This window comes from Labrus bergylta, chromosome 1 (genome assembly GCF_963930695.1).
Source record: "Labrus bergylta chromosome 1, fLabBer1.1, whole genome shotgun sequence".
Taxonomy (NCBI): domain Eukaryota; kingdom Metazoa; phylum Chordata; class Actinopteri; order Labriformes; family Labridae; genus Labrus; species Labrus bergylta.
Window position 1 is genome coordinate 17,099,297 of NC_089195.1, and position 27,722 is coordinate 17,127,018.

General features: G+C 38.3%; 1 protein-coding gene across 1 annotated transcript; it reads left to right on the forward strand.

Annotated features, from left to right (window-relative positions):
* Nucleotides 1–2,330: 2,330 nt before the first annotated feature.
* On the forward strand, nucleotides 2,331–25,972 carry mfng (MFNG O-fucosylpeptide 3-beta-N-acetylglucosaminyltransferase). The gene is made up of 8 exons (XM_020643499.3): nucleotides 2,331–3,023; nucleotides 8,831–8,876; nucleotides 9,944–10,046; nucleotides 14,621–14,774; nucleotides 18,539–18,624; nucleotides 19,579–19,744; nucleotides 19,832–19,917; nucleotides 23,239–25,972. The coding sequence occupies exons 1-8, from the start codon at nucleotides 2,658–2,660 to the stop codon at nucleotides 23,288–23,290; spliced, it is 1,059 nt and encodes a 352-aa protein (XP_020499155.2). The 5' UTR covers nucleotides 2,331–2,657; the 3' UTR covers nucleotides 23,291–25,972.
* The last annotated feature ends 1,750 nt before the right edge of the window (nucleotides 25,973–27,722 follow it).

Genomic DNA, 27,722 nt, shown 5'->3' on the forward strand with positions numbered 1-27,722 from the left:
ACACACACACACACACACACACACACACACACACACACACACACACACACAGGTAGCTGTCAGGTTTGTCGTTTCCAATGTGGATAAATTACTATTTAACAATAGTTTTCACCCGGTTCTCACTGAAGTATAGACATTTAAATACTGCATTACATCTAAACTATGCAACAGGAAAAAAACATTTTTTTCCTCTAAAAGTTTTCTAAAGGTCAAATCTGACTTGGTCCATAGAGTCAGGAAAAGTGAATGTGAACATCATGAGCTGACCAAAGTGCTTTACCCACAAATACAAAAGAAATACAAAGTTATAAGAAAAAATACATTTTGAGATTAACAGACAAAAGTAATCTCCACACACACACACACAAAAAACTTCTCCGATGTGGTACAAACTGACCATCTTTTGGTTAAAGGCCAGGGGTAATATCAGAAAAATCATGAGAAGTTCTTGATTATTCCACTTCCCCTCTTGTGTGTCTGTCCTGTTCCTCCAATCCCAGTTCTTGAGTGCGATCCAAGTCTCTGTCTGACAAAGCGGACAGACAAAGCCCTGAAAGGGGGTCTGGTCCCTTGACTCCCCGGTCTTTTGTTCAAAGTGGGACTGTGATGTACTCGCTGTTTCAGAAAAGGCCCTTTTTAGCGAGGCTGTAAGGCAATCCTGGGCCTCTCCTAGCCAGGGTGTGCTCCGGGCATCTCTGGTTTACCTGCGGGACCGGGAGGGGTGGGGTTTGAGGTGGGCTGGTTCTTCCTGAGCCAGGTAGTTCAAGTGGAGAGGAAAGAAAGCAGCTGGTCAGTGGTAGAGAAAGTGAGAGAGGGAGAAAGAGGAGGGGAGAGATGGAGGGATGGATGTAATGCGAGAACGCTGAGAAAGGACAAATAAACAAAGGTGGCAATGAGGGTCTGAGGTGAATTAATTGTATCAAGGTCTTTCTCTCTTTGGTGATGGTCTCCAGAGACAAAGGGCAGAGAACAGCAGACAGTGGATACAGTATGAGACGTCAAGACCAGCATAGAAAGACCTGTTGTTTTATAAAGGCTTAGTATAGGAGACTTTCAGAGCACTTTTTTTTTAGACCTAAACAAATGCTCTCTTCAGACACACCTCCCTCATCCCTCAACCACTGACCCTCATGCCGAATGTTTGTTGACATTGTGTCCATTCCCAGTGATTCCAAAATGAGTCATCCTTTGTCATTAAACATTGTTTTGTTTCTTGAAAAAATTAGCATTTCAATATATTGACACTAAACTTGAAGATGCCCCAAACAATGAATTGAGTTTTATTTTTGCATGTGACACTGAATTTGACTTTTTGTCCATAGCAGTGCCAATTTTGCAGTGTGTGTGTGTGTGTGTGTGTGTGTGTGTGTGTGTGTGTGTGTGTGTGTGTGTGTGTTTTACATAGTTTAATCTTTTACAAAGCTGTGTAACTGTAAGTGCTGAGGAGGAAGGAAGGAGGCGGTGAGTTTTGCTGTGGGTGCAGTTTCTGGCAGAGAACAGGTGACACCAGGCTCAGCGGGCTGTGATACATTGTCTGCTGTGTAGTTTATGATTGATTCTCATTTTGAGAATTTTTTCCAGCTCTTCTAATTTATGATAGGTTCTCAGTTGGGGCTTGGGACCCTTGAAAATATTCAAGTAAGAATGATTATGAGTTAATAAGCCAGAAAATGGTTGTTATATTTGGTTCCTTGACTTTCTTTCTCTTTCATTTTTTTTATTCTAGTTTGATCTCTTCAGGATTAAAGAAAAATGCTGATGAAATATGTCAGAATCCATCATCGCTCTTTCATAAAAAAAAACCAAAACAGTTTGCTGAAGTCTGACGTGTCTGACAAGCATAATCATTCAGACACAGTTCTGCCCGGCCTCGTTCAAATCTTTGCATCTTGCACTATCACTGCAGGCGTTAATGGTTTGGTCAGTTATAATGGAAATGCTCAAACTTTCTATTTCAAACAATTATGGAGATTTTGTTCAGCTGAAAAGGTGATCATGGTGAATGGAAAAAGTTGAACTTTCTACAGTTACAACATTACTATAAGAATCCAGAATGAGAAAACATTACACGATAAAGGTTTTGGAACAAGCATGATCATTGACTTTAGGTTAAAACTGTTGGTCAGGTGTTGATGTGTTTGGCTTCGTTCGCCTTTTTAGACTCTCCACTAAATCTATATTGCCACACTCTCAAATAAAAACCAATTAATCACAACCGGATGCACAGCCTATTTCTCCCTTGCTTTTGTGGTTTATTTTGAAATCAATGCCAGGAAGTGCCATCACTTCGGTCTGTGTAACTTCACACTAGTGACATTCTGTGGGCAGAGCTGAAACTGTGACAACGTCAAATGAAAACACAGTGTCACCCGCTTTTTCACAGAAATGAGACATCATTTACTGCCATGCAGCTGTAGCGTTTTCTTAAAGAAATTCTAAAGCGTATTTTTTATTTGTCAGGGTGAATACAAATTGATTTTGATCATCATCAAACTATTAAACTATGAATTGATTGAAATGAAAGCCTACGTTACGAGGAAGGAAGACGGAAGGTGTGATGGAGAAGAGACCGAAACAAGTGAACATGTGGACTTTATATGAAAGAAACATGCTTTTAAGGCTTTGTGGATTTTAATTCCCATAAGCCCCATTCTACCATGCATAAGAGATGGATACGCCGGAGGTTGCCTGTTTTGATTGTCACCTTCTTCATCATTCTCTACGTGGATTTCCAATTACGCTCCAGCAGCCTCCCCAAACTCAGCGCGGCTCAGCCTCCGTCACCCGGCGCGCTGCTCCAAAGCTCCATCCAACAGGCTCCGTCCTCGGCCAACGACGCACAGAGGCCGGTTAGAAACAGCAGCCGAGGGAAGAGGGGGCGCCCTGCCTCTGATGGTGCACAAGTCATCCAGCAAAAACTGAAGTTAGAGGACATCTTCATCGCTGTGAAGACCACAGGGAGATTCCACAAGACTCGTCTCTCGCTGCTTTTGGATACGTGGATTTCCAGGACCAAGGCGCATGTGAGTTTTTACTCTGTTTTTTTTTTTTTTTTTTTTTTTTTTGTTCTTCAGAGGGCTGCACGTTGGTCACATACGGCCATAACAGCGAAATCATGAAGCAGAGAAGTGAATAAAAATCATTGTTTGGATTTTATCAATTCAACATTGGCCATTATCTAACAAAAACTGAGTAGAAAAGTTACACTTTAGAAGCCATCTGATCATGTTGCCAGAGGTTCAAGATGGAAACATCTAAATGTTATTATTCATTTACTATGTTGAAGGAAGAATGGCAACAGGTTTGTAAGGAGAAATGTTCTGTTAGCCTAAAGATGAAATGAAAACAATTACTTCCTCTCTGTTTTCGAAGCTGCAGATTAACTCTAAAGTTCAGTTGAAGCAAAATAAATCGGTACATTTTTACAGCAACTGATGTAGAGATTGTGAAACACTCAGATTAAAACTTTGAAACCACAATTTACCAAGAGAAACATTCAATGTTGCTGCTCTCTCCTGTTCATACACACACACACACACACACACACACACACACACACACACACACACACACACACACACTTAAAGCTAGCTGGCATTTCACTTGTCTTCTCAGTGAAGCTTTGCCAACTCTCGCTGTATCTATGGGTGATAAGTGGCTTGTCAAAACAACACAGTGCTCTTACCAGGAACATTTTTTATATCAGAGTCCAGCAACTCTACTTTGAAGAGACTCTATTTGTCCAATCTGGCTGGTAAAATAACAGTGCATGCAAAACAGGACAGCACAGGGATCATTGTGTAAGCAAGATTGAAAGGTTTCACTGGAAATCACATTAACTTGTTTTCGTTTTAGTTTATGTTTGGTTAATACATTTAGATGTATTGCAAAACATGCATTTTGTGACGAAAATGACTATAAAATCTGAATGAGGAACATACTTTAATTTATACATTCATGAAACAGCTTGTTTCCTTTTTTTGAAACAAGTGAAACACATGAGCGGATCTTTATAGAGGAAGTGTTGCTTCATGTAGCTTCTCTATTTTGGTCTCACAATGCCAGAAAAATGTTTGAAAGAGTGCTGACATAGTGAAGTAGAGTCAAACATTTCTCTAAAACACATTTTAAACAGTTAAAGACAACAGAAAACAAACCGCACAACTTAAACATACCTATACTGGAAAAGAGCAATTGGGAATACAAATACTATAAAAAAAAATACCATTTCAAAACAATTTTTTGGAGATCTATGTGTATAAATGATCCTTAATTTAAAAGGTAAATATATACAAAAATACAAGCATAGTAACACACACACACACACACACACACACACACACACACACACACACACAGGAAGCTGTGCAGGCAGGTTGTCTGGGCCGGGGGGAAGTTGCCGACATGTTAGGACTCTGTTAACAATACTGAAACGGAAACTCGTCAGAGAACAGGAAGAGCAGAGGCAGATTGCATAAAACACACACACACACACACACACACACACACACACACACACACACAGATACACACACAGAGATACACACACATCACATGATTTTTTTAATCATTCAAGGTTAAAAGTCGGTTCTAGCCAGTATGAGCGCTGCTGTCACTCAGTAGCTAATCTGCTAGCGCCGGAAACAGAAGTGTTTCATCGGAAATCATTTCAGCTCTGGAAAGGTAAATCTATATGATTAACAGCCAGCAGGTCCCACTCTATGTCCTATGAACCAGTTTTCACCGCAAAAGGTCATACAAGGTCAGAAATAATTATATTGGCTGAGATATGCTTCAGTGGGAGGAGCCATGGACTATGTTACATTGACTAATGGATGGGCACAACTATTAAACTGAAGGTCCCTTTCTTTAGTTTTGGAACATATTTCAAGGTACAGGAAACATACAACACTTTTCTTTTGGAGACATTCAGTAATATTGTAGAAATATAGAAACATTTAATTCAGCATTTGTCAACTGTGATTATTACCTGAAACTTAAGCCAAATACTTCACTAACTCTACTGATAAAGTTTCAGGATTTATTTTTGTCCTCAGTTAGATAAAAAAAAGGACTTAAATGTTAGTTTTAACAGATTTTTGCCCTGATGTGTGTTATGCTCCTTCACCCTCACACAGAATCTCTGACTGTAAATCACATCACATTTCATTAAAGTTCCCTATAAGGTTGATTCTTCAAAACAAAGAGACTTCAACCACATGCATAAAAGGCGACATTTTAGAGAATCCTGCAAATACATTCACTCCCTGTACCTCTCTGAACTCCTGCACATCAACACACCAACCCGCACTCTCAGGTCTTCTTCTTCAATTCAACTCACTACACCACCCGCCCGCCTGTCCACCATGGGGTCCAGAGCCTTCAGCCGCTCTGACGCCCGCCTCTGGAACTCCTTCCCTCCATACATCTGTAATATTGCCACTCATATTTTTAAATCTCAGCTCAAAACAAATCTTTTTAATCTGGCATATTCTGTTTGATCATTATCCATCCTGTCTCACCAATCCTCTTCACAATGATTTATACTCTGTAGATTTGTCTATTTAGTGTAAATTTTATCGATAAGTTGTTACTTGTTTTGTCTCTGCTTTGTAAGATGACCTCGAGTGCTTTGAAAGGCGCCCTTAAATACAATGGATTATTATGATATTAACTTGAACAGACAGAGAGCTGCAGGAATGACACATATTTGGCAAACTCTAGGCAAAATGAAATAGGCATCACCATTGAAAAAAGACAGAAGTATTTAACTAACTCTAAAACAAATGTGTCATAACACAGAACTATTAATGCCTAGCAGCCTAATAGATATACTGTAAGTCGTAATCTAATTGTGTGACTGATTATTTTCATTTCTCTGAGGTTATTATCACAGAGCTGTGATACCCTTAACAGAACCATGGATTGTACATCAATCACGCCCCCTACTGTGTCTCAAGGTCCAATTCACACAGCATACTGACTAAAGATATCAAAGCGCAGACACGTCCATAAAAGTCTTCTTGGTCATGCAGTTTACTCTTATTTTGCGTCTTTTTGTGGGGATGAGCTGTCCACATTTTCACTCCCTGCTGTGCACAGCTGCGCTTTCATCATGACTGAGCTCATCTTTCCAAATATACTGTAGATGATGACCTGGGATGGCAGGGCACCCATTTATTGGGAGTCCAAATTTAACAAATGTGTTTTGAGTCACATAAAGTATTAACTAGAAACGAGCCAGCAAGGGCATTTCTTCAAGCTAGAAAAACAACAACACTTATTCCCGTGATTCATAACGGCTCCATCGTCTCCACACGTTTGGATTGAGTGTGCCGGGGGTTAACCGCTGCAGATTGATTTTTCCTAGAGCTGCACTGATTGCAGCATTATAGACTATTTCCATTCTTTACCAACAGAAAATGTATTTCTATGTCATCCAGAGGTCGAACTTTTTTCATGATCACAATTTTGCGGGTGACATCCCCAATACTGCTGTGCACCAAAACCAACCACCCATCAAATCTCAACAGATGGATATATTTTCACTCCAACTGTGTGTGTCCATTAGCTTAGCTGTTCGTAATTTAGATGCGTTTGCATATGAGAATCATTCGCACAGAAAGAGGCCAATGCATCACCGGAGCATAGGGATGCTAATGGCTTTGCATCTCAGTAAGTGGAGCATTTGAATGTCTGTGTTTTTTAGACTGTTTTTATTTGAGTCATTAATACCAGTTAAGCAGTGTCCATGAACAAGCATGCAAAGATGATCTCTGCAGAAACGCTCAAAGCAGGGGATGTGTATCAGCTATATTTATGGGTTTTGCGGTTTGTGTGAGTTGATGTAGTAGCCTTATTCTTGCTTTTGCATCACTCTGCCTCTGTGCTATTCATCCATTTTCCTTTTTTTGTGTGAACCTTAAAGTTCAAACTATATGCATATTGGATTTAGGGCTCATTCATGCAGCACTCTGAATGCTACTGCTTCAAATATGCATCACACTAGATCCCTAAATCACTCTTCACACTTACCCTCAAAGTAAACATCCTTAAAGTAACACGCACACTTACAATAAAATACATTCTAACTAAGCCTTATAACCAGGTCTTATAGACTTTTGAACAAGTGAGTTCTTACCAACATGTCCTCATATTCCTAATAAAGGTCCTCGCTGTCAGATTCTAAAACACAAGATCTCACACAGGTAAACAAGACCTAATAAAAACAACCCCACACACACACTTACAGCTGGGTAAATCTCTAGCTCTGTCGCCCTCTACTTGATGTCTGAAGAATGGTTTCCATTCACAATTTCTCTTCTTTGGCTCTCTGCCCTTTTTATGATTATTCCAGCCATCAAAACTTAAAAAAAAAAACATCTGAAATATAACTGTCATATATCCTCAGTAGGTGTCACCATATGTTAAACATTTGAGTGTGTTGGTGATGATGACTGTTATTAGCAGGAGGCAGGTGTGGAAATCTAAATAAATATAAATACTTAATTGTCTCTTATTCATGCTGACTGTGTATACAAACACACACGCTGTTATGCATATCATGCATTCAGTGTCTCTCTATGGAGGGAAAATGTGGGCTTTCTCTTCAACATTCTCTGCGATCATACATTTTGAACTTGAACTTTTTCCAGTCATACAACATTGACCATGTCGGTAATCTGTCAATTGTTTCATTCGTTTGCATTTATACAATTGTAAACTAACTGTATAACACTTCAACTGAAGACATTTCTCAAATTCAACATAACATCAACATTTTAATATGTTATTTATGACAATCACTCGAAAACATACAATATTAGCCCTAATGAAGTCGAACAAACTTAATATAAATAATATAGATCATTTTATATCTACATCTTCTATTAAGGAAGTTGATTCTATTGATACAGAAAGTCTTTCTCTTCATATGCTCCTATATTGTGAAAAATGCTCATCAGCTGTGTGAAACTAAAGAATAAAAGCACAAAAACATGAACTTATCGATATTAACTTTAGAATCTTTACAGCCAGAGGCAGCAGAGGTCATATGTAAGTTGTATTTCTTATCACCCTCTTGCTCCATTATTTAACTTGTCCTAAAGTATCTACTATGGTGAGCATAACATACAGGCTCAAAGAAATAATCTCAAGACATTTTATTATTCCTACCTGTGTTCAGTGAGACACAACAATACATTTCCCAGACTTGAATAAAACATGAGTTATGGTTTGTGTTTATCTCATTTAACAGGTGATTTGTCCCAGTCTGAGTTTATTTAGTGCCTGCGTGGAAAATAAAGTCGAACCCGCCGCTCAGTTCAGCCTGAGGGCCTGTGCAGATGGAGTGTGACGAAAGGGTTGCCAGTTCAAATCCCCCGATACAAAGCTCCCCAGCCTTAGTAACTCTGATTTTTTATATTTTGTCAGCCAGGTAGATAAATCCGGCACAGGATTACAACTGTTTGAGGACTTTCTTATACTGATACGTTTGAAATCAATCTTTGAAAATGTTGCACGACACAAAGAGCAGAACATATGGGACATGTTTTTCAAAGGGAATCTGCAAAATGATAAATTACTGAAATCTGCTGGATAGTGTGCCTTGATCTGTAATTGATTTTTACCACCAGAGGTCAGTGTTGTACTACAGATGATCTATCTATCTATCTATCTATCTATCTATCTATCTATCTATCTATCTATCTATCTATCACTGAATTTGCATTCCAAACAGTATTAGTCCTGTGTGGTGACAATGAGTGTGTTTGTGTTTATCTGTTACTAAAGGTGTTTTAATTTTATTTGCTCTTTGATTTGTGTCTAGACTTTCATTTTCACGGACACAGAAGATGGAGATTTGCTTTTGGAAGGTAAGAATCAATCTTGAATCAAATTGAACAAAGTCTAAAACCCTATTATGTTGAGCAGCACCTTTATTATAGAGACAGTTAGTCTATATAGGTCATATTAAATCTGACTGCTACGACATATAATATTAAAAAAATGACTGTATGTTGTGGTGGGACTTCAACTCACACTGTTTGAGTGAATCGTTTACAACCGAACGCTGTCAAAAACACTCTGACCCTCACACGCACGCACCAAAAACAAAGGAAAAACAAAGCCCTGAAGTTTTGGAATTGGCTCGTAGCTCTGCCCTCAACCTGTGAGATTATTCAGTCATACGATAAATTCTTAAACAAGCCAGAAATTCATCCAACCAGTCAGGAGCAGCTGAGGCGCTGGTACCCCCTGATGTTGACATCTGCCTAAGACTGAGGCATAAGCTATCTGTATGCTGTATGATGTTCCCAAATGTTAGCATCCCTACCACCTGAGGATCCCAGTCAAACATAAACTATGTGCCCAAAGACAGAGGCTTGTTCTCGTAATGTAGTTTAGAGCAACTGTAGCCAATCCTGTTTGCAGTTGAATCCCTTCTTTACACTTTTCTTGTGTGTTTGAGGTTTTTGGAAAAGCTTAAAAAAAAACACCACTTTAATACTTTGCAGGGCTTCTTTCATTTCATGTTTTTCTTGTTCGTACTCTCCTACCTTTATTTTTGTCTCACAGTCTTTCTCTTCCTCTTTCATTGAGTTTGCTCTTGTTTTGCGTTTCTGTCATTCACTCGCGCTCTCCTTTAAGTTCCCCCTTTTTTGTGTCTGTTAATTGCAAGCAAACTGCAGCACACTGTTTAACTTTCAACAATGTGATGGAGTTTGCCTGAAAAATGTGATGGACTCATTCTCCTCTCCTATGCACCAGGTCCTGTCCTATAAAATAGATTTTTGACATATTCTTCAACCTTGTCTCTCCCATCCCTTTGGTTGGTTAATAAATGAACATTGCAAAAGTACATACTCATCAATATATGCAGTTGAGATGAGTGCCTTTGAAAACTGTTTTTATCTGTCTGCTCCCCCCCACCCCCCTTCAGGTTATAACATGGTGGTGACAGGCTGCCAGTCAGACCACAGCCAGCAGGCTCTGTCCTGCAAGATGTCTGCTGAGTACGACGGCTTCATGGCCTCAGACAAGAGGTGAGACAGCTTAAGGTCTGCCTACCATCATGTCCACACAGGATTTAAAGATCAGACTTGGTTAAAAAAGCAGCTGATAGTGAAAGAAGAAATCAAAGAAGAAATCAAAGAAGAAAAACAACCTTGCAGGCTTACAGGCTCATAAACAGAAAATGTACTATTTGGTTCTTATTCCGTCAACATCTTCATTGATTTATTGAGTTTCATCATGCGCTGAGCTTCTCAGAGGTCAACTGTCAATCAAGTCTATGCAAGTTCAAAAATCAATGTCTTCCACGGCTCCAGTGTGGTCAGCACATGGAGATATGAATCTTTTTTGGAATGTGGTAACTAAATGTATATTGACTTAATTGTTATCAGTTAAAATGGTACTCCAACCTATTAATGTTTTATCTAAGCATGAATCAGTGACTGTATATAAAGATGGACTAAGTTTCTCCACCTCCTCGTAGTTTAGAAAAATTCTACAACTTTACAATTCACTTAGCAGACGCTTTTATCCAAAGCGACGTACATCAGAGAGTAAGTACAACACAAGCAAGGATCTAGAAAAAAGGGAACAATGTCAGTAAGAGCAAACGATCAGCTTTGAGTCCGATTGGACACACAGGTGCTGACAACATTGACGGCAGTTCTTGAGAGCTCTAATCAGTATAGAAACCATCTTAAAAGTCGTCGTTATCAAACAAAAAACATCGTCATTACCATCATCATCATCAGTGATATTGAGACCATCATCATTAAGTTAGTAGGTATTTATGAAAGAGCTGGGTCTTTAGCTTTTTCTTAAAGGTGCAGAGGGACTCTTCAGATCGAATGGAGTTTGGAAGTTCATTCCACCACCGGGGGGCAACAGAGGAGAAGAGTAAGGAGTAATCGTCTTAGGACCCTGTTGTGATGGTTTGATCATACGGCTTTCATTGGCAGAGCGTCGTGGGCGGGAGGGAGTGTAGACCTGGATGAGAGCATTAAAGTAAGGAGGAGGATTTAGAGATATCAGCAAGTCATGACGAGATTCTTGCTGAGACTGTAACATCGTCTGGCGGGAATGACAAGAAGAGCTGAGTATCGTCAGCATAGAAAAATGAAGCCCAAATGATGCTGCTATCTTGTATTAGTGATGTCATTTGGGGGCCAGAGTCTGTGCAGTATAGATCAGCTGTTCGAGCCACAGTATGAACGTCCCACCTCGTCCACTAACTAAAGCATTTAACTCACTGACAATATAAAATATAATGTGGAGATAAAATAAAGGTAAATACCTGCTTCCCTAAATGCAGTTAATGATGTTTACCTAGTTAGCATGTATTTATATGAGATTGTATGTGAAACAGTCATTTACATGGCTAAATGATTTAAAGGGATTTGGAAGGTGTTTACATAGTTGACAGTATTAGCAGATTGATTGTAATAATTAGAAGTAAAATCAAGTTTAAATAATTTAAAATATTTGTTTTTTGTAACTGTTCATATTCACAGTAGCACCTGCAAAACAACAGTTTTCTTTCTTCACTGTTACTTTAATGCCATAGGTCATATTTTACACTTTATTATCATAGGGGTGGTTTTCAATGTTCCACTGTTATTCATCATTTTATTCACCACTCAGTGTTAATTTCCTCTGGGGAGGAACTTGGAAACTATCGACTTTGATGAGGAGCACCCAAAGGCATCATTACTTTTGGCTTCAGAGGTCTCCGTTTGACCATTGGCCTTTAATCATGTCAAAGTTATAATTGGTGTCTCGTTCCAAACTGGAAAATAGTTTTATCTTTTCACTTTTAGAATGGGCCATTCCATGCTAAAGCCAATACATAGATATACATATACATTTAATGGTTTTAAACAGTAACTCCCCAGTACCTGACAGATCAAGATAGCAATTACTGGACATACGTGGACATACTTAGGTGTCAATAACAGAGCTTAAAAGAGGGTAAATATTTGACAAGCACTTGCCAGATTCACAGATGTTAGTCTTTTAAAACAGCTGGTCTAGCCTCAGGACCCACTCCCAAATCTTTAAGGACAATCACAGACCCACTTTTCGAAAACAAAATCAACAACTTACATGTATTTAATGCACAAATAGTTTCTATTTGAAGCAGCACAAAACATCACAGTCTCTTAACCTTACTAAACACAACAGACTAAAAGTCAACCACCAGCGGGTGGTAATGGGTGGAGAAGAAAATATTTCCTTTCCAATACATTTGGTTAGCAGCCGTTCTTCAGCTGAATTAAACCAAGATGTGCAACACAAGTGGAATAGGGCCATACGGTTTGATGTATGTAACTGATGGGATAACCTTATTGTTGGTTACAACCACATTTTTCTATAAAAAAATATTAAATCATTAGCATTTACCTTTTGCCACACAGCTTTTTTTTCTCCTTGCACACATCCACGACCCAAAACAGCTCTGCAACCCATGTTTGGTTCTCAACCCACCAGATCTCTTTCTTAATAAAAGCACCCCCCACCCCTTGTATATCCAGGACATGTAAATAGGCAACTATAGGCAACAAGTTCACTAGCTTATTCTGGAACGTGATAATATGTCTTTATTGGTTTGTTAGCTTGTCCCCCCCTCCGCTGGCCAATAATCAGTAATTACCCTTTTCTTTACTTTGATCATTTGAATAGAAATCATTGAAACTTGCAAGTAGAAGAAAGCGGTATTTCTGGATGCCAAATCATTTATTAAAACGAAACAGTGATTCAGAATTGTTTGGCTTGGTTTAACTCATGACCTAGCTTCATGCAGCCATACAATAAATCAGATGATTTGTCGTCAGTATTCTGTCACATATTTGATTTTTGAAAATGCAATAAGACTCAACAGATTGTGTTTGCTGTGTGACTAAATGGTTGACTGCCACGGTGTTGTAAAGATGGCAGAGAAAATGAAGGAGCGTTTCAGTTTGGCTGCAGGGCTCACTTTATTTGTATGGTGGAGGGATGTGAGGCTGTTCGGTTTGGAATGAGCCACTTGTCTGGCAGCCATTAGGGTGGCAGAGGAAACACAACAACACGATGTACCAGCAGCTTTGTTATTTGGACTCTGATGCTGCAGTAAGAGTCTGTAGAGTTTGGATTGAAGATTTAACATCATGTCCAGTCATTAAGGTGGCAAGAAGAAGAAATCAAGCCTGATTTCTCATGGAGGAAAACTGTGAAATTCTTGTTAGAAGAGAGACAGAAATTTCAGCCAGACAGAAGTAGATGTTGTTTTCCCTGTGTTTTTCATGAAAACTTTAAAAAAAAAACTAACAATGCAACACTGTTACGGTCTGATAGGGTCAATATCCATGGGATAAACTCCAAGGGCTATGATCTCCAACCATACAAATAAAGTTTTGAGACTGTCCACACCAAAAATATGACCTCTTTTAGGTTGTTTGTGCGACAGCAAATTCCAACCCAAATTGAACTTTGTAAAATCTAGCAGATGGAGAATTTGGGCAATGGATGAGTCAAACGAAAAAGGGGACTTTTATCCAGGAGGAAAAAGTTATTTTTTTATTTAACATTAGCACTGACTGTTTAGAACTCTTTAAAACAAAATACCAGAAATGGTGCCATATTAACATTTCATAACATCAACTAACTAGTTTAAACTTAACTTCTATGAAAAGTCAATAACATAAATTAGCATGATAAGAACAAACTATAATGAAAGAAACCATGTTTGAGAAAAACATTTGGGACATGTTTTTTGTGTATTTAATAGTCTGAATGTTTTGGCTTCAACCTTTAGGGGATCTAACATAACGTCCATATTTTTATACAGTTATCATTAGCTTAATGTTTGTAATATTTGCACTTTAGGTAAATAAGGAGCCCCCGCCCCAGGACAACGGTTCTGGTATAAGAACATGTTTGGGCTCCAATTTAGAAAGTACTGTTGTTAATTGTTATATTGATGGCACACTGGCAGGTAGTAAGTAGGAAACATCAGAATTTTTAAATGAATTAAAATGTCTGTTTTTGTACAATCATTTTAAATGTTTGCATTGTGAAATCAAACATATACTGTAAACATCTCAAATTCACAAATACAACATTTTGATGATATTTAACGCTTTATGATTTTGTAGAAAAAATTAAAATCATTCATGAACATTCCCCATGGGTGTGAAAAATAAATTAATTTCACCGATCTTTGGTGTCAGTAAATCTGGATTTAATGATTGTCATTATTGATCATGGCAACCCTTTGTGTTTATCTGAGAATTTATTTCCAGTTTGTGAACTACATAACTTCCTGTGAGCACAAGATTATTTCTTGTAACAAAATGGATGAAGTGATGTAAATTACCCAACTTCAGCAAAGTGATAAACCAAAAACTTTCGGCTTACTAATGGCAATGTAATGCCCCATCTGCTGTCGTTCAGGCAATTTTCATTTTTAAAATTATAAATGGAAAAAAGACTGAAACCAGCAATTAGGAAAATAATATTTTGAGTCAGCAGACACAAACAGGAGGAATGGAGGAAAGTGAAGAAACCAAACTCCAGTGTTATATTTTACCTTCATATATCGTCTGTATTTCCCTCTGTGGCTCCTCAGGTGGTTTTGTCACGTGGACGATGATAACTACGTGAACCCTGACGCTCTCCTCGCCCTGCTCTCGGCTTTCCCTCAAGATGGAGATATCTATGTGGGCAAACCAAGCCTGGACAAGCCCATCACTGCTCATGAACTGCTGGAGGGCAATGCAACGGTACCATTACATTACAGTGTTTCATTAAAGGAGAATTCCTGTATTTAAAAATGACTAACAGGTAGCACAGTTTTGGATCTGCTCCAATGGGTCACTTTAGTGGGAGGGGATTAAAGTAGGCCTTGCTAAAATGTTTTACAACATTACAGAAAGGACTGCCCAAACAACAGATCTTTTGTCAATGTAAAATATTTTTTATAGAACAGAACAAAGAATAAATCACTCTGGACAGGTGTTGTAAATTCACATTTTGCTAAAAACACTAAAAGCCGTGCAACTGGGACTTGTGCTTTGTTAAATGTTGCAGCACCAATTTTACTGTATGCACATGTCAAATAAATAAACAAATAAATAAATAATCCAGCAGACTACACTGACAAAAACAGAACTTTCACCTTACAAAATAAAATAATTACTGGTCTACCTTTTTTTGATTGATTAGTTTGTTTATTTTTTTACTTGTGTTAACCTAAACCAATAAAACACCATAATCTGACCAAAAAACACAATAACCTTACCATTCAAAGAAGTGGCAGACATGCAACTATTTTTGTGAATAGAGTTTAGCGACTAGAAGATGAAGATGTAAAGTTCCAAACATTTTTTGACCTTAATGTCATATATGGATTTCACCTGTAGTTTCTCCTGCCAGACCCCTAGTATTTGTTCGGCAGCAAGTCTGAGTGGGCTGATATGAGAACACAGCAGGATATTATCCGGAGAATTCACCTCGAGGGGAGTGATGTTTAAATACTGTGACTGCTGCACGGTGCATAGAGTGTATGCATGCATACACGATCTCCGTGCATGATTCAGTTGAACTACGCCTAGCATTGATATAAAGGCAAATATTCTCATTATAGCATCGTATAGCGGACTCTGTTCATTTATCCGCTACTTCTACGTCGTTTTATTTTACGTTACGTCTTACCTCAGGAGAGCCCCCCCCTCCTGTCTGACAGGGATAGTCTCTCGTTCTGAGGTGCACATTTGAACAGCCAGGTCAGGAGAATATCCAGAGCTGTCCTCCTGAAGTTATCTAGATACTTTCAGGAGTACATATGTGAAAATGCCTATAGTCACAAATATGTAAAATGGAGCCTGGGTTTAAATATACCAGAATTCATCTTTAGATTGGCCTGAGCAGAAGCCTTTTTCTAAACTTTTCTTGGCATGTTACAATTTATGAGACTGTAGATTGGCATATCTAGTGTGTGCTCTGTTTCTAATGAATCGTGGCTTCATTCAACATTTTACTTGAATCTTTAAAGACAAGGTTTTGACGACTTACTCTTAATAAAAACAATTTCCCTTCAATACTCAACAAACATGTTGATTTTCATGTATTCAAAGTACACAGGTCTTCCCTGAGGATTTTCTCTTGGCAGGATTGGAAAAGCCTTTTAAACAGCAATTACACCCCAGACCACTTCAACTCCATTGAAACCTGACTGAATTTAATTCATCTGCACTGATAACTCCTTAAGGCAGGGTGACCCCTCTGTGATGCATGACCTTATTTGCCTCATTTTCCCAGCTTGAGCACCTTTGCTTCTTCTCCCATCCCACCATGTTTCTCTACTCAACTTTATTTCCATTCTTTTCCAAATGTGCTTATTTGTATTATTCCTTATTTCTGTTGCATTCTCTCTCTCTCTCTCTCTCTTTCTTTTAACTACTGGACACTCGTAATCACACGTCCCAGTGTTTTGATTTTCTAACTCTTTAAACCTATTCCTCCTGAAAGCCAAAATTCTGAAATCGTGGATGAATTTTCATAGACACACAATCGAAAACAAAAATCTACCTTTTTTAGTCACAAGTAGAAACAATATATTTAAATATGAAGAAATAAATAAAAACAAGTAAAAGGAACAGTTTAATAGTTCAGATGTAAGAATTAAATATGTTTTTTTTATCTGTAACTGACCCTCGCTCTAGCTTCATAATTCATTTCATTAGTACTTTATTTCAACTCCTTTCTTTATTTTTTTTCCATATTTTTTTCCCTGACCACAGACGTCAGATGGACAGGGTTGATACAGGAGCAGAGCAGAAAGCATGTATGGATGTATGGAAGAACATGCAACATGTAGCTTTCGTGTGAATGTGAAGGCTATTGTGTTTCACGTGGATCAATGAATGATTATCGCCTTGCTAGAGTAGAGTAATGGCTGGAGGTGAAACACTCAAACGTCGATAACGGCTCCTTTTGGGGGGCTGGGAGGTTGTCAGACTATGGGGGGAGTTGATGGAATACACATGCAGATGTTCCCAGTTGTGTTTGTATGTTTTACAGTAGAAAAAATGTTTTTATTGAGGTGAAATGCATCCTGATTTCAGCAAGCCCTATATAGCCTGTCATCCCCCCACCCACCACACACTCTTGCTCCTTCATTTCACCCCGCCCTTTTCAACCTCCCTCGCTCAGTCTTGAAATAACTCCCTTGTGGAACTTTCTCCTCTCTGATTGCTGCCATTTACACTGAAAGTAGACATTTATTTATCTGTGCTTCCTCTCTCGATCTTCTGTTTCCTTTTCTATTTCACTTGCTTCTTTTTCTTCCCATTTTTCCTCCTCTCCGTCCCTGGCTGACGATGGATTGGTGGGGAAGAAAACACAAACGAATGTCAAGCTCCTCTCTGTCTCCCAATCTCATTTTCTTACATCTCGCTGCCTATCTTTTTCGATTTCCTGTCACTGTTTCCAAGCTGCCACGAGAAGGAGAGAAGGAAGGGGGAGTAGAAAGAGAAGGAATGGAGAGAGAGAGGGATGGATCGGAAAGGAAAGTATTTTACACTAAAATGAAAGAGGGAATGACAGGCAAAGAGCCAGAGGAATCATTTAAAGTAAATGCAAAGAAAGAGAGAGAAGTGCAAACAATGAGGCAGGAAATTGGTGATATATAAAGAAGAGGAAATTATGAAAACAAAAACGGGACAAGAAAGGAAATCACTGCAAAGGATAGAGAAAAGAGAGAGCAAAGAAACAAAAAACAAAGTTAAGACTAAAAAATTAAAAACAAATATTTGAATAAAGAGAAACGAAGGGGGAGGACATTAAGGAATGACACAGTCAGCAGAGCAAAAAGAAAGGAAACAGTAATTTTCTACAATCACAACCTACTCTGACCTGACTTACATGATAAATATCACCTCAACACTTCATACTTCAGGCTTTGAGCAATCCCACCATGAAGAAACCAGAGAAGGAAAGAAAGGCACAAGTGCTTAATATTAAGGTATAAATTGTTCTTTATTTGAGACGAAGAAACATTTTAGAAGTCCTATTGACTGAGTATCGATAAAGCAACTGGTTACTTTGGAGAAATAAATTGGGAATTAAAGTGGAAATGCATTAAAATGAACTGAGCCACAGTGTTTCACTAATATAACTACCAAAATATACAGAGAGCTGTCTTGTCACATGTGATGCTCTGCTACAGACAATCACATACCTCTTAGTGTTTCAGGGGTTCATGTGATTTCAATACATTATTCCAAAAATATTTTGTTTTTGTTCTCAACAAATCCACAGAAAGTGAGTTGTGTAAACTAAAAATTGAAGTTGAAGCTCTCCTTTCTTCAGCTGCGTGCTGTTGTTGTGATGAAGAAGGCAGATGTTCCTTTTTTTATGTAGTGCATATCGTAGGTGGAGGACTTTAACAAAATTGTCAAAAAGAGGGATGGAAATATTATCCAAAAACAACATGTGTATGTGTGTGTGTGTGTGTGTGTGTGTGTGTGTGTGTTTTGCCCCTCAGAGAGAAGTGCGGTTCTGGTTCGCTACAGGGGGAGCAGGATTCTGTCTGAGTCGACGGCTGGCTAGGAAGATGGCGCCGTGGGCCAGGTATTAAGGAGATGATACTCTGTGCACATATTTGTGTCAGTTACTTATCTAATAGGAAACTATAATGTCCAGATAACAGGGACTTGACTAGGTGGAGATTTTGCATTTACTGTATGTAAACAGAAAGGTGCAGATTTCATTGTCTTAATGACCTCATGTATTATCTGAAAAGTCCTTTAAATATTTGTGCTGTTGTGAATCCTTCAACTGAAAAGTTCAGACACTCCTTGGTCTCCTTAAAGTTGGACGAACTATAACTTGGTATAAATGTTTCTTTTTCTTTCAAAGTAAAGTCAAAGTTTCTGGAGGTTATTCATGTTAAAACCAAACATGCTTCTTAGAAAATCCATCATTTGATATGTGAGAGCCTGAAAAACAAACCCCAAATACAAACTAACAAATAAGTGAACTAACAAAAAAACTTACTATGATTTTAATCATAGATTCTGTTTGTTTGCAAACGCTCTTGTTCCACAAGAGGTAGTTTTTTCTTCCTTCAACTGCATTTAACAGCAATCTAACTTTGACAAAAATAAATAGATTAACAAATTAAGCCGGCGTTAAGTCCCCAGTGATGAATCACCAAACTAAAGCAAGTTTATTCTCTGGAAGTTTGTGTTTATACTGCTGTTAAACAACTGAGACTAATGTCTACCCCGGGCTAGAATGTAAAGAATCAATTAGAAAATGTATGGTCTTCTTTGGAAAAGGTCAGCAGTAAGGTCCATGAAGAAAGTAATTAATGCAGCAAAATATGCAAAATCACCTATTTTGTCCATTCAGGGTGTTATTTAAACAGCTTTATGGCTTGACTAAGATATCTTATTTCTTAACCATAATATAACACAAAGGCTCAATCCATTTTATATACAAAAGGCATATTAATAATGTCACAAGTATATTTGCACTTACCAATGTGTTTGTGTGTGGTCTTTGGTTTCATGTATATTTAAGTGGCTCACGATTCGAGGAGACGTCGGCGAAGATCCGTCTCCCCGACGACTGTACGGTGGGCTTCATCGTGGAGAAGAGGCTGGGCATCTCCATGGTCCACTGTCCTTTATTCCACTCACACCTGGAGAATCTGCTGCTCATCAGCCACAGAGGCATTCCACAACAGGTACACAAGTACACAAACACACCAACAAAAAAAGCATACAAATATATGTTTTTATACCTGTGTGTGTGTGTGTTTCGTTTGTTGCAGGTGACTCTGAGTTATGGGATCTTTGAGAACAAAATGAACAGCATCGAGGTGAAAGGGAGCTTCTCAAAGGAGGAAGACCCCTCCAGGTTTGTCTCAGCTTGAATTAGTTAGCCGAATTAATTAGCCCTATTTTCAGGAGATTTGAGAAACTTATCTATTGTTTTCTGAGAATTATAAATGTTTAGACCTACTTCTTATAAAGGTGGTTTCAGTGAGTTGTTAAAATGTTACACCTGAGTATGAAAAATCTGTTTTCCTGTTGTTAAAAGGTCACAAATCCTCTGATTTCAAATCTATCAAAATCCATGTGCAACATAGAAGATTCAGTAAATGAGCTGCCTACAACACACTAAAAAGGCCGGGAAACTCTCCAGCTCCCAGATGCTAAAGTTACACATCGTAACTTTCTGAAAAACGCTGCAGAATTTCAAATCTTAACCATGTGTAATTGTCAGAAATTAGATATAATGTCCTACTCCAAGACAATTAAGAAGTACATTTAGCTTGAAGCACTAGAAGCCAATTTTACTCATGAAAAGCAATCAGGTTTTATCACTTGCTTATTATATCTTGAAAAAAGACGTTTGTCTGGACTTGTTAGGTAAATGTGGCTTATAATACGTGTAATTAGATATGTTTGCCTGGAAATTAGACTAAAACACTTGCAAAGCTATGTAGTGGGAGAACTCGTTCTTTTGTGAGTGGAAAGTTTAACTCATATGCTTTAAAACCGCAGACCACATAAAGTACGAGAAGTGGGTGTATTTTGAAAATACTTGCAATAGTGAGCACGATTCGTGAAAATTGCATTCACCTGCAATCGTTTTCAGACTGCCACTACCTGCTGGAGAGTCGTTTCTGCAGAATGTCCTTAATGTTACAGGTCAAAGAGCAGGTGAAGGGATTTTAAGATGATGGGAAAGCCACAGAAGCCCTCAGGATTCAGCAAAACAAAAATTATTCCAGTCTATTTTCACAGATTGGCTGTAGTTATTTCTCCCTGGTCTGAAGTGATGGAAAGGTTGAAGAGGACATACAAATCCTTTCTTGTGCACTAAAATTAGATGCAACTTAAATGTCTAAATATGAAAAATAAGCTCAAAACGTGTAATCAAGTAATCAAATATTAAACAAAAGTGCATCCTATTAATATTTCAGCCTTTGAACTTCCTCGGCACTCAGTTTTAGTCCTCAGCTGATCCGAACTGAAGACGTGACACCTCTGCAGCTCCTGTTCATCTTGTTCTCTGTTCAGTCAGAGATAAAAGCAATTTGATGTAACACCACAGAACAACAGATGTGTTTGTCTTTCTCAGACCGCTCCAACACTAGCTGTAAGAACGTATCACCACCAATGCTCCACGGGGAGCTCTTTCCATTTGTTTCCATCCGCTGGTGTCCCAGCGAGTTAGGTTCTACATTGCTGCAGCCTTAGAGGTGCAGCTCAAGTTGTTCATGAGTATAGAAAGTTTTCTTTATTAAAAGAGGCCTTCTGATATACCTCATTGTTCTTTGTTTACCTTGGTTAGTACGAAGAAATTGATACATTTTTTCAAAATGGAAGCCAACTAGGAGTAGACCCCAGGGTAGACCTAGAGCTTGTAAGAGAACTATTATTTATCCCATCTAGCCTATGAACGCCTCAGATTCCACCAGGATGGATGGATGGATGGATGGATGGGAAACAGTCAGGGCTGAGGTTACATGAAAAATAAAGTTATTTTGATCACAGCACGTCACATAAAAACTCTTGGTTTACGTCATGTTCCTCATTAATTGGTTTAATATGGTGTCTATACACCATATTAACATATTAACCAATTAATGAAGAACATGACGTCAGACATTTCCATTCAATTTTGAGCATTCACCTTTCACACATGCAGTTCAAAAACAATCTGCTCTACCTTCGAGCCAGAGCATCTGTCATCAGCCCTTTTCTGACTGCGTTTCCACAAAAATGCCATAACGAAGCTCAGCCTTCATTACTTCTTTGTACATTCATATTGAATCTGCAATGGCGTAATAACCTTGTGCCAGTCTGTGAATTTACATGGTGTTTCGGCATTCGTCAACAGCACAGCGGGAGCTCCACATACTGTACATACACAGTCAGACATGCACCAACACACAGCTCTCCCGCTGGCTCAACTGATCCAGTCTAGCCCCATTAATGCCTCTGTTACTACCTCTGAAGACAGGGGGGGGGGGCTCTTCGTCCCCCCCTATTATGTGACAGTGATTGAAGGCGAAACATCACTGGGACATAAATATCACACCTTGAAATGGCAGCCTGAATAGGACTATCGATGCAACTACTTACACACCTCGGGTGTGAAAATGAAAAACTGCCTCTATGTGATAATGCCAACAAGTATAACACTGTGTGCTGTTTCACGCTGTAAGGTGTAAGATTGGGGCCTCAGTAGTATCAGGTTAAAATTAGGATATTACAAACAATAATAGGGATTATGAAAGCAACTTGATGACAAAAACAAATATATGTTTCTCACAATATTAAGACGCCATTTAAAACTACAACAAAACTATGCCCAAAACAATTTCTGCAAGTAACCCTCTCTCTCAAGGCTAAAAACGTAGAAAAAAGATTGTGTTACTCTTTGGTGCATGACCTTCTTTGCTCTTATTCTCATTTTAAAAAAACCTTTTACAAGTTTTGACATTCCAGGCAAACAAGTTGGAGCAAAAACACCATCTCCTTGCTGCAGGTGGAAAATCACAAAGAAGCATAAATTATATTATTGGACATACGACATCTTCATTAGATGCTTTCGCTGGGCTATTTTTAGCTGCTTAAGCTTTCTTTTTTTAGCAGTCGCAGATCATCAGTATCAGTGCTGTCGCAGTCTCTACAGGCTGCTGATAGAGGACAATGCAAAGTCACTGATAACTTAATGTCCCCTCTGATACCTGCAAACTTTCAGAACCCACAGTACCGGTTTTATATTTCTTTACATATGGACAGCAGCGCTATGCCTTCTTGTTAGGCATATTTTAATTTCATTCCAATATATAGTCTTATATTATTATATTATCAGACTGTCCTGTAAAGCTGCTCTGACAGTGAGTAGGCATAATGACCAGTGTCAAGTACTGTATATGTAAGGACTTTTTTTTTACATATATCTCTGATAAGTCACCATTCTATACATTTTATCAAGGTATTTTACCGTTTAAATACAGTTGCCCATATCTACAGTGTGTCTAAAAAATCAATTTAATAGCAATGTCCTTTGTTTGACTGTTCAGGCTACCGCCAGATCTAATTTCTCTGCGCTCACATCTTGTCATCTCTTCACTGTCTCTAAATAAAAAAAGATAAAAATGCAGTTTTTGAAAATAAAGCACCCGTCTGAATTATTAATCCTCTCTTCTGTTGTCAACAGGTTTAAGACTGTACACTGCATGCTGTATCCTTTCACCAGCTGGTGTCCTTGAGCTCGTCATACAGAGAGACTGCAACATCCCAAAAAAACACAAACACACATGTGATCAGACTGGTAATTTCTGCTGGAGGAAGAGCTTTTTCCTAAGTTTTTTTTACCAAAAGAAAACTAATAGATTCATTTGAGACACAGACATCAGGACTTGACGATCACAAAGCGAAGCGAGAGCTTGGACAATAGAGGAGGCATGTAACTGGAGAAAAAAAATGGTGTCTAACAATTTTTAACTGTTAGGCCTTCATTTCCTGCACAAAGAAGCACAAAGGCGGAATGACGGCAGTGCTTTGTTACGGCGCTGTTGTGTACTTGCAAGGAAAAAAGATGTCTGGGTTTCTGTGTGTGAATTAAGGTTTGGGATGATTTAATCAGAGTTTGAGGTCCTGGTTTTTGAATTAATTTCCTCTTTATGATGAAATATGTAATGGAATTTTATGAAGGGTGTCCTTAAAGACTGCACACATAAACCATTGTGAACTCCTTATCCAAACATACTGCCCTCCCTCACTCCTTTTTCTCACTTGCTCCCCTTTTCTTACCTCCCATCTGTTTCTATTTACTTAAGTCTTGTCCAGAATCGCTCCTTGGTCCTCCAGTGCCATGGCTGAAATTAGAATTCATTGCCTCCTCATCTATGGGCATCAGCTGTATTTGAACATACATGTCGATATATTTTACCTAAAACTTCAACAACACAAAGCATGAAGAAGATCTGAATTCATGCATTTGACACTTAGCCACCACTGGGGCCTGAAAAACTTGCTCTCACCTGCAGGGAAATCCTATCCACTTGGACAAATCAGGTTCAAAACCAGACTACTAATCTCACGATGACTTGCACACAATCTACAGTTGGCATAGGAGCCGGAGGCGACGTGCAGGGAGACGAGAGTGTGCTGCCGGCTGCCCGCAGGTTGCTTGTTTGCTGTGAACGGAGATGTGATGAATACAGATACAATGCAGAATGCACGAAGGGCTGACCCTTTGAGAAGTGGATAGAAAAAATATTGAAAATGTGCAAGAAGAGACTGCGTGGCTCTGATGTGTCTACACAAGGACACCAGGATCCATCATGTGAGGTATGCAAGACAAGTGTTTGACTGTGAGCTGTAAGTTAACTGTGAATGAAAATCAACTAACTGCTTTGGCCCTCAACTTTTACATCCATCTTTTTCAATGTATTCCTGCTTAAATAAATGTAAAGTAAGAAGATAAACAGTACACCATATGTTTGGCTTTTATTCAATATATATTTGATCTCAAAATGAGAAAAAAAAATCCTTTCATTTTTATTTTATTTCTTCAACTGATTTTTTTTTAACATGATTTGTGCAAAAGTTGTGACTGCAATGCTTGACATTTAGAAAAAGTTCCCTTCCATTAGTCATTATAAAAAGTAGTACCATTGACCATTTCTCCTTAATGCTCTCTCTCAAAGCTGAGGCTCGCAAATGTGCAATATAGAATTTTTTTTTTTAATTACTTATTTTTCTGCCACTAGGGTCAGAAAACTGCACAACAAAATGATCAAAAACGTAGCGTTTTTAACATGTTATATATTATCTGTTTTACACATTGACATGAGTTAAGGTTATTGTTGGGTTGTACAACTTGTATTACTGATTCTGCAACCCTTGAGCCATTGTTGCACCATCTTTTCTCACCTGCCAGTTTTATAAACTTTTAATTATTAGCCATGTGTGGGACAGATGGTGTAGCATTATTGGGGCTTGTATTTCTGGCTGTTTGCCATGTGAAGGCCTAGAGGTGTACAGGACTCACAGCATCCAACAGAAGTAATGAATCAAGTAACATGGTTCTACTTTCACTCTGCTGCTTTGTCCCCCTCTTTGACCAAAGTAAGTCTCTATTACACAAAAAAGACCTTTTCCAAGACAGGAACAGGAAACAAGTAAGAGCAGGACACAGTTTCCAAAAGAGCCATGCCACAGTCTTTACAACAGTATTACATTAAGACAGAGTTATCAGCTTCTTCTATTTATTCTCTAAAGCTGTTGAAGCAAGAGGAGGCCATCGATATCAATGTTTTAGAACAAGCTCTGATTTGAAAACTAGGAAGGTTCCGGTCTGCTTAGGTGGGTGAAGCAAAACTTACTTTGAGTAGAGTAGAATGATAGTAGGTCTTTGTCAGTATTGGTTTGGGCTGAGCACTTAAGTTTCATTGTGAATGTTGTGCTTTGCCTCTGTGCCATTGCCTGTCAGCACCTGTGTGTCCGATTGGACTTAAAGCTGTTCGTTTGCACTTACTGTTGTAGTTTCCTCATTTCTAGATCCTTGATTGTGTTGCACTTGATGTTTGTCGCTTTCTGCTAAATGAATTGTACAATTACGAGGGCTGATACAAGTATGAAGGCCTTGGAATCCAACAGTTGCTCATACGTTTTAAAGCATCTTTTGCAGTGGTCAAAACAAAAAAGGTTATGCTGTCTTTTTCAAAACAGTCCTTGAGTTTTATGAAATTATATATGTGTGTAATAGTGTGTTTAGCATTTCAGGACCACCTTACTCTTAACTGTAGATTACAAATGAATACCTTTGTAATTTAAGAAAAAACAATTCCTGTGATAAAAACATCATGGCAGCATTGATTTGCTTTTCATTTTTTTCTGAATTGATCATTTTCTGTATTTTATTTAATTATAATTGGATGTGCTAACCAATAGTTTTCGTGTCATCTTTACATAATAGACTTTATTTGGCATGGACATCACAGATACATTGGACGAACCAGATGCATTGTTTAAGTGTTTTAGCAAGCATGCTAGTTCTCTCAACACCTGTCCACAGGAGACTTTTGAAAGGAAAACTTTCAATTAAGATTTAAAAAAAAAATTAAAACAGAGAAAACAAGAAGGAGAGAATGAATAAATACACTTAAACTGTAGAGCAAAGGCAGCATGATCAAACAATAAACCAGTCAGAAGCTATTGATGTGAGCACTGTTGTTTTGATTTTAGCCATTGTTTGAGTCCTCTATTAAAAGCATTACTGTTGCTCTCTAATTTTATGCCAGTGGAAGCATATCGGCTGAAATCATCTCTACGTTAAAAAAAAAAAAGGTCTTGTTTGTTGTTTTCCTTAATTGTTTATTCATTAGAAGGTAGGATGTGAGTTCAAATGGAATACAGATGAATTCATTTTCAAAAGGAAAAAGCTGCAAGCCGCAGATTTTCTGGAAAAGCAGATTTCAATGGCATACATGCTGGAAGAGGCTGGAGGTGTTGTCAGCACTTCTCTTGCACATTGACATAAAGTTATGTAAAATCTAATAATGAACCCTGTGATAATTTATGGATATTCATCAAGCAAAAAGTGCAATCTTCCACACTGCTCCTTTAATGACTGCAAGAATCTGTGATTTACAGTGCGTGTGAAGATCCTGCATATTATGCATTAGCACAGACTGGAGGTTTGCTTGTTCAAGTGTGTGAAAATGATACACCTGCACCTCCCTCCCCTCTGTTTATCTGTGTCCCCTCTACGGTGGATTTATAACCTCTGCTGTCTGTAAACAGGAGTAACTGTGGGAGCAGAGGACAGGGTCAATATGAGGCAAAGTGTAACAGCTGTCAGAGGAACGCTCTGTCTCATCTCCTCTGTACATCCCGTTAAACGGACAGAGCCTTGTAAAGCACAGAGGGGTTTAAAAGGATGTCCGGTGAGAATAAAATTATGGGGGAGGCAGAGGTGGGGGTAGAAGTGTGAGAGACAGGTAGATTTAGGTCCAGAATAAATAAAACAATGATGGAATTTGCCAACAATTCTAGGAAAAAGATTATGACAAGGAATTGTTTGATATTAGATGAACATACCTTCTCCGAGCAACTGTCATTAGCTGAACAGCAGCATAAAGCTGAACATTTTACCACTTACTGTTTCACATGTTGGACACCATGTGGCACGATTTGTAACTTCAGCTGACTGCTGATTATGTAAAACAAAAAGTACTTCTTGATAAGGTTTGTACTGACAGCTGATGTAGAACATATTACATACAAAGTCAATTAAATTCCCAAATAATTGTAAAAGTTATTTGCCTATCTCAATCTCAATTAGGCAAGACAAGCAGGTGAACCTGAGTCTGTTGGGAAGATAAGACTCTGTGAGGTGCGCAGAGCAGATAACATCAGCATTACACATTTTACATCATTTATATATCTTTTATTTCAAATTTCTTTCTTTTCCATTAATGTCATATTTCTGTATTTCTCTTGGATCGTTTTTTTTCCTTTTCTTAAAGAATATGTCCATGTGTTATACTGTAGTCTAAGTTCAGAACACTTACAAGAGTTGTCAACAGTATTAATGTTATTTAGGTCAGGGTTTGTGAACAGATCAAAATAAATTCAATCTTAGTGTCACAGCATACAAAAATATTTCACAAAATTTGCAGCAAAGCTATGAAA